Source organism: Galeopterus variegatus, unplaced genomic scaffold, assembly GCF_000696425.1.
Source record: "Galeopterus variegatus unplaced genomic scaffold, G_variegatus-3.0.2 Scaffold3152, whole genome shotgun sequence".
Classification (NCBI taxonomy): domain Eukaryota; kingdom Metazoa; phylum Chordata; class Mammalia; order Dermoptera; family Cynocephalidae; genus Galeopterus; species Galeopterus variegatus.
In genome coordinates, this window is record NW_007729263.1 from 100,186 (window position 1) to 108,757 (window position 8,572).

An 8,572-nucleotide genomic window follows, 5' to 3' on the forward strand; every position below is an offset into this window, starting at 1 on the left:
CTCACTGGGTGAGCGTGGTGCTGACAACACCAAGTCAAGGGTTAAGTTCCCCTTACCGGTCATCTTTTAAAAAAAAAATAAAAATAAAAATAAAAAAATTTAAAAATTAAAAAAAAGGGAGAGTGTGGTGCTGATAAGACCTCTGGGTCTTATTTTTCTCATTTACAAAAGGAGGAAGGCATGCCTAGATGATCTCTGAGATCACTGGATAAGACATTTTGCAACATTATAATCTATTGATTATCTACTAAAAGAGCCCTAAAGCCATGCTGATGTGAAGTTTCATCCTGTGCTAAATACTATGGCCCAAGCAGGAATTTGTACTAATTCATACCAAGGTCAGTTTATGTTTTAAATGTGTAAGTTCAACTAAGTTTTTATGTAAATGCCATAAAAAGTAATGATCATGATGTCACTGTAACCCACCATAACCAATCTGTTGGAAAACAGTGGAAGACCATGAACCAAGGACATTGGTGGAGGTTTTGATTAATGAAAGATCAACTAGGAAATGGAGCTGAATCAGAGGGTGGGAAAAACATAAGCAGTTTCCATGATGGAGGTGAGAGGATAGAAGCTCACCTAAGGACTATTTTAAATATCTTGGGAGCAGGGGGGCAGAGTTGAAAATGTCACTAGAGCCCTCTGTCCATCAATTGCTGTGATAATTGAGCCATTTGGATAGGAAGGGGTTCAGAGGGCACCCTCGAAAGTTAGTGGCCTTAAATCCTCTAACTTTTTTTTTCCATATCTTTGGATTCATGGATTCATGGAGGGTAGAGATGAGAAAAACCTCCCTTAAATAGTCTTAGCAGAAATTCCTCATGGCCTTTCCCCCCTTCAATTGAAGGCATTCCTCCTCCCCCAAATTACAATATCTAGAGAAATTAATGCATATTGTCCTTTTTGTCTACCTTGAACCTTACCTTATCTACTCTTGGCTAGTAGCTTTTCTTGGCAAGAGGAGGATGAAGAGGAGTTTGGCCTCCTTTGTTTAAGTCCTTTGTTTTTCTGTCACAGAAGTCAGTCCTACTCCATTCGTCACAGATTTGGCCACTCAACATTTGACACCACAGTAATGAATATAAATGCTTACACCTCTCCAACCTTCCCTACATGCCAGCCACTGTGCTAAGTGCTTTATATATATTATCACATTTAATCCACATACTATTCCTATGAAGTAGGTACCTTTATATAGATGAAGACACTCCCACCTCCCTGAGTTCAGAGGCCTTTCTATCACAGTATGTAGCTTTCTCATGCCCCTGTAGTTGGATGGATGCTCCCAAGCTTACTGGCTTTGGGGTCCCACACAGGTAAATATCCTGGTAAGAGTTGGATCTTCTTTCTACCCCTCTGTGGTGGAATGGGGGTAGGGGGAGGACTTTACAATGAGGATCTGAAGTCTTTGAGCACTTTTGGAAGCCCGGTTTTGCAGGAGCATAGGAGAAATGTGATGAAATAGGCCACGGCTCTCCGCAAGGACGGCTCTCTAAATGTTGTTGCCACTGGTATGTTTTTTGCTGCCATAGGCATAGGATTATTCCCTAGATCTGTCGACACTCTGAAGAGGGCCCATGGAGTCACTGTGAAAAGAAAGGTTCTGGTCTCAAGGTCATTTCCTCTTCCTACACCCTGCCCTTGAGGTCAGGACCCTTCCCTTCACATTGATTACGTTGGCTCTCTTCAGAGTGCCAAGGGCTCATTTCCTTCAGTGTGTGGAGACTTCTGGTAACCAGAGTCGTGTAGAAAAGTCTCCTACCTAATCTCCCCCAGATAGTCTCACTCTTAGGAAAGCCTCCTCACCCTAGCTCCAGTTCTTGGGTTACCTTCTTTACTAGACTCCATTTCTGCCCTCAGATCCAGGTTGAAATAATTCTCTTTAAAGCCATTTACACAAGGCTGGACAGTACTCCCCTGGACACCTTTCTCTTCTAAGCTCCCACCCCCAGCAATAGAAATCTCTTAGAATTGGCCAGTGTCCTTTTTCCATTCTTCAGCTTTCAAGTAGGAATACATCAAGGTTCAGCCAGCCTCAGTATGTGGCCCAAATTATCATCTTGCATCTCAGCTTTGGCCTTTGGAAGGCTGAATAGCAAATACTTATTACAACATATGTTTTAGTCTGCTCCTGTTGCTTGTAGCAAAATACTTGAAACTAGTGATTTATAAAGAAAAACAAAATTTATGGCTTACAGTTTCTGAGGCTAGGAAATACAAAGTCCATCTGGTGGTGGTGACAGTGACCGAGGGGTCTCACATTGCAAGATGGTGGAAGTAGAGAGAGCAGACAGAGATAGTCCCTCAAGTACTCTCTTTTTAAAGCCCTTAGAACCATGCCCACCATTTTTAATCCATTCACTACAGCACGGTCCTACAATCTAATCACCTCTTCAAGGCCCCACCTTGCAATTACCATAATAGGATTTCTTACCCTCAACAGTTATAGTGGGGGTTAAGCCTCATTGATGTTGGGGGGGAGGGGCATCCAATCTGTGGCAAAGTATAAATGTATACCTATTATTTTAAGAAAAATGCTGTAATTAATGGTTGTGAAACCTTATAATATTAGATGTAAAATAATTATTAAGAATTTTCACATAGTTAAAAAATAGACAAGTAATATAAATGACAGGAGAGAGTGTTTTAACTAGATAACTTTAGGAAAATCATTATATACTTTTTGGGCCCAAAGTATTTATAAGAGCTTAATAAATAGTATAAGTATTATTTACTTTAACAAATAGTACAAGGCAAAATAATAGAAATTAGATTGTTTCTTAATTCTATCTATGATTTAATTATATCATAATCTTTTTAGAATTGATTGGTGTATTATTGTTTATCATGTAAATAAGATAATCCTTAAGAATTATACTTTTCTGGAGGTGTAATTTCCATACAATAAAGTACACAGATCTTAAGTGTATCATTCAATAAGTCTTCACATAGACCAGACCAATTTCCAAAGATATCTAGAACAGCTCCCCAGAAGGCTCTCCCATACTTTTTCCAATTTAGTACTTCTTTGAGGCTACAACTATTCTGATCTCTATCACCACGGGGTACTTTAGAGCTTTTTAGTTATCTAATAGTATTTAGGTCATGAATTTTTTTTTTTTTTTTTTTTTTTAAAGATGACCGGTAAGGGGATCTTAACCCTTGACTTGGTGTTGTCAGCACCACGCTCAACCAGTGAGCCAACCGGCCATCCCTATATGGGATCCGAATCCGTGGCCTTGGTGTTATCAGCACCGCACTCTCCCGAGTGAGCCACAGGCCGGCCCCATAGGTCATGAATTTTTCAAGAAAAATTCCTATTTGGAAATTTTTCTCATTTTGGGAGCAGACATTAAATACATAATTTAGCCACTTCAAAAAGCATTTTTTAAAAATTTGTTTTTGGTGCTGATAACACCAAGGCCCCAGGTTCGGATCCCATATAGGGATGGCTGGTTAGCTCACTGGGTGAGCGTGGTGCTGACAACACCAAGTCAAGGGTTAAGATCCCCTTACCGGTCATCTTTTAAAAAAAAAAAAAAAAAATTTGTTTTTGGCAGCTGGCCATTACAACTTCAAAATTTTGTGAGAAGGACATCTCCGAAACCATAATATCCATAAGAAAAATCATCAGTAAGAAATATAGGCACCAAGAATATACATTGGGGAAAGTCCTCTTCAGTAAATGATACTGAGAAAACTGGATATCCATATGTAAAAGAATGAAACTAGAATACCCATATACCAAAATCAACTCAAATGGATTAAACACTTAAGTATAAAACCTGAAACTATAAAACTCCTAGAAGAAAACATAGGGGAAACACTTCAGGATGTAGTACTGGGCAAAGACTTTATGAATAAGACCCAAAAAGCACAGGCAACAAAAGAAAAAATAAACAAATGAGATTATGTCAAATTAAAAAGCTTCTGCACAGCAAAGGAAACAATCAACAGAGTGAAATGACAACCTACAGAGTGGGAGAAAACATTTGCAAACTATGCATCTGACGGGGGTTTAATACCCAGAATGTACAAGGAACTCAAACAGCTTCACAGTAACCATCCAATAATAATATAAAAAAAAGGGCAAAGGAGCTTCCTTAGACATTTTTCAAAGGAAGATATACAAATGGCCAACAGGTACATAAAAAAATGTTAAGCATCACTAATCATCAGGGAAATTTAAATCAAAGCCACATCGAGATATCATCTCACGCCAGCTAGACTAGCTATTACTGAAAATACTGAGAATAACAAATGCTGGTGAGGATATGGAGAAAAAGGAATTCTTCTACACTGTTCGTGGGATTGTAAATTAGCACAGCCATTACGGAAAACAGTATGGAGTTTTCTCAGACAACTACAGATAGAACTACCATATGATCCAGCAATCCCACTGCTGGGTATATACCCAAAGAAATGGAAATCATTATGTTGAAGGGATACCTGCACTCCCATGTTCGTCTCAGCCCTATTTACAATAGCCAAGAGTTGGAACCAGACCAAATGTCCATCATCAGACAAGTGGGTATGGAAAATGTGGTATATCTACATGATGGAATACTACTCTGCCATAAAAAAGAATGAAATTCTGCCATTCACAGCAACATGGATGAGCTTGGAGAAAATTATGTTAAGTGAAATAAGCCAGGCACAGAAAGAAAAGTACTACATGTCCTCACTTATAGGTGGGAGCTAAGGAAGGAAGAAAGAAAGACCACAATAAAATGCTGAACTTTCAGAAGGAGAGAACAGACCATAGTCACTAGAGGCAGGAAAGGGGGAGAAGGAGGGGAGTTTGGGAGTAATTGGATAAGGGACACAGAGAATAATTACGATTTGTAATGATGAACATGCTGGTAATATTGATTTGATCATCAATACTGTACACAAATACTGAGAGTAAATTCTGTACCCCATAAATATGTATAATCAATTGTTTCAATTAAAAGAAAGAATATAACAAACCAAATAAAGAAATAATCAGCACATAAAGAAAATATGAAGAATTATGAAAAAAATAATAAAGTGAAGAGAAAAATCAGCTGACCCCAAGTATCTTGCTTTTCTACACACCTCATTTGGAAATCATGATCTATTTAGAATGGTAAGTGCATAGCATAGTGGTCACAGGGGTACAAAACAAATTAAGATTTTGGATTAAACTTCAGATTTATTTGAGTATGCCGGGAAGTCCATTCTATGATGGCAATGTTCCTCTCCAGGGAATAGTGATTTTTACACTCACGCATTTGGCCACAATGTGTATCTAGTCGTCTTCTACTTTCAAACCTTTGTTATGGCCAACTCATTAACTTATTGGAGCCACATTCTGCTTGAATTGTTTAATGTCCTTTTTTTTTTCTTAAAATAGACTTTATTTTTATCGCAGTTTTAGGTTTACAGAAAAGTTGAGCAGAAAGCACAGTTTACATACCCCATCATAGACACATTTCTCCTATTATTACATCTTACATTAGTGTGGTACATTTGTTACAATTATGAACCAATTTGGATATATTATTATTAACTGAAGTTTACATTAGTGTTTCTTCTTTGTGTTGTACAGTTCTATGGGTTTTGCCAAATGCATAATGTCATGTATTCACCCAAACAGTATCATACAGAATAGTTTCACTGCCCTAAAAATCCTTCATGCTCTACCTATTCATCCCTCCCTGAATTGTTCAATGTTCTGCTCTCCTTTCTTTTAATTGCTTCCCTGCCTTCTCCCCTCATCATCCCAGACCACCTGTCTCACCTAGCAGGACTCTGCCTGCCAGCTCGTCCTCTAACCCACTCCTAAACATCACTCTAGCAGGAGAAAGTCCCCAGGGAGCCTTGAGTGAACTGTTTGCCAAAGGCAGATATTGCTACTACTGTTGTCTCCACGACTACTAATTATCATTATCGAATGCCTACCAGCACCTAGGGCTGACTAGAGCTTCATATGTGTCATTTCTAAATCTTCCTGTGATCCTGTTTGGTAGGTTGGAGCACTCCCATTTTGCTATGTGGAAACAGACCTGCAGAGAGGTTCAGTAATTTGCTCCAGACACTTAGTCAGGAACGACTGAGCTAGGATTTACACTCAATTCTGAGTGGCTCCAAGCTTACTCTGACTCTGGATAGGAGTAAATGAGCACAGGAGTAATAGGCAGGGATAGGTGGAGTAGGATCCTCCACAGGGGTGAGAAGGTTTAACAATGTACTTGGGTCTGAAGGAAGCGGGGCATGGGACACAGTGCTGTTTGTCTGGTTTCTTTTCTTTGTTTTTTTGGTGGCTGGCTAGTACAGGGATCAAACCCTGAACCTTGGTGTTATCAGCACCACACTTTAACTGACTGAGTTGACTGGCCAGCCCAAATGAGATAAAGGAAGAGAGAAGCTGCTGGTGATGGTTGGGGCTGCAGGCAATGTGAGAGGGGCTGTCAGGGCTTAGCCAATATAAAGCCATAGCTTCTATAGCTCCACCTACTAGATAGGGAGAAATGGCGTCTACAGCCCAGGGGGACAGAGAGATGGCATTTTTGCATCTCAGCTCCTCAGGCCTGGGCACACGGCCAGAATGGAGAGCCAGGGAATCACGGAGGCAGGGGAGATTATTATCAGGAGGAAGGAAGCTCTGGCAGCTCCCACCAGCCTGTTTGTGACAAGCAGGCTCAGGGCCACCCACGGAAGTCCCTTAAGGTCAAGGGAAATGTGATCCTGCAACAAGGGAATAAAGCTGGGACACTCCCCTTACTTTATGACTTCAGGCAAGGGGCTCTAGCCAGATCCAGGCCCAGGTCCAAAGGGAGTTAGGCGGGGGATTAATTAAGATCCTGGAGCAACTCATATGAAGTCTTTTGGCTAGAGAGGTAATGACCTTTATTGTGGCCAACATAGGGCAACTGGCTCATCAGAGCTCTAAGGTTATATTTCTTCACGGGCGAACTCTTACCTAGTTCTCCCCTTGTCCCTGTATGGCCTCTCCTCTCTTGCTTGACTGGCGTAGTAGAATGCACTGTATTTAGAGTGAAGAGACCTAGGTTCAAGACCAGGTTCTGCGACTAATCAATGAGACAAGTTCTTTAATTATGCTTCCTGAAATCTCAATTTCCTCATCCGTGAAGGAGGCAAGTAATCCCTGTCAAATCCATCTCACAAGGGATTAGATGATTCACGTGGATACATCATGGAAAGCATGAAGTGCTATATTAATTTGAAGTGGTATTTCCTTGTCTTCTTTCCTTCCATCCACCTCTCTCCACACAGGTCACCTTACTACCATGTCAGAGCTGAGGAAGATTTCCAGTTTAGGAATAAGAACAGCTTTGTCTAGAAATCCCGTATAACCCTTTTCCATTTATTCCCTCCCGTATCAGGCTGCCATGATAAAATGGGGCAGGGTAGAGATATACAAAAGCATAGAGCAAGGAACCCACACCCCTGAGCTTGCTCAGCCCCTTTTGGGGATAAGCTTCTGAGAAAACAGCAACAAAAAGATGAAAGACCATCACCTCTGGAGGTTGGCCTAACAAAGTGTCAGTTCCCCTTCAGCCTCTCAGAAGAGCGTGAAACGGGAAGAGCCCTGAGAGATGAGGGGAAGAGAATGCTCTGAGTGTAGGAGGAGCGGTGCAAAGATCTGGAGAGGGAATTAAGGCTCAGCCAGAGTGAGGAAGTCTGGAAACCTAAATGACTTTGTCCAAGTGCACAGGAACCAGATGGAATTCCTTAGAGTCCCCTTTCTTGCGAGGTTCACAGGCCACTATGTAAGCAGAATTCTGGTGCTTCTCTTTGTACTTGCAGTTTGGGTACTTCCCTGAGGTGAGCTGACACAGGGTCATGGACACAGGCCCGTGGCTCTGGTGGCAGTTTTTACGTTTGTTCTTGCAGGCTATGGTGGGGGTCTGGCAGGTGTTGGCCACATTGGAGAAAGAGTCATGCAAGAAGGTGTTGAGATTTTTGCAGCGTTTTCCATCCTTATTGATGCTGGCCATCGCTTTTCCACATGCTTCAGATTTGGGCTGCACGTGCTGAGCTTTAAACCACTGGGATGGAGTCATGTGCTTGGGCTTGGCACTGACTGGGATCTCTGCCACCCACAGCCCCAGCAGCAGGAGCAGCAGCAGGGGGCAGAATCCTGCTCTGACTGGTGCCATCTCTCTTAGGGGGAACAGTCAGAATGGAGGGCTGGGGCCACTGGGAACAGAGAGCAGAGGTGCTCAGTTGAGAAATTAGCCTTCCTATACCTGCTCATTCTGGCTAACCACCCACCTCCTTACCCTATTCTCTCCTTCTTTCCTCACTTTGTGTCTTGTCTCTTCCTCCCCCTGTGTGCTCACATCCACTCTGACCCCATCCCCTAACTCTGTGGCCACATCCCCCACATCTTGTACCCCTAGCTCCCTTCATTCTTTCCCTGTTGCCTTTCACTCTTTGTTCTATCTCCTCTCCCTCAAGTCCCATCCCCTTTGTGTCCCCATGTCCCTAGATCTGTGCCTCATTCCTTCCACATCCCCATCTCCTCTAAGTTATCCCCATTCTTTTCCTTTTGTGCCTCCATTCCCAGTATCACTCTCCT

General features: G+C 41.8%; 1 protein-coding gene across 1 annotated transcript; it reads right to left on the reverse strand.

Moving 5' to 3' along the window:
* Window positions 1-7,679: 7,679 nt before the first annotated feature.
* Window positions 7,680-8,156, reverse strand: RNASE7 (ribonuclease, RNase A family, 7). Its single transcript, XM_008584109.1, has one exon. It carries the CDS (start codon window positions 8,148-8,150, stop codon window positions 7,680-7,682), a length of 471 nt encoding a protein of 156 aa, XP_008582331.1. The 5' UTR covers window positions 8,151-8,156.
* Window positions 8,157-8,572: the final 416 nt, after the last annotated feature.

Bases quoted from the DNA above. Each gene is read 5' to 3' on its own strand.
- RNASE7 (XM_008584109.1), bottom strand. From the start codon at position 8,150: ATGGCACCAGTCAGAGCAGGATTCTGCCCCCTGCTGCTGCTCCTGCTG.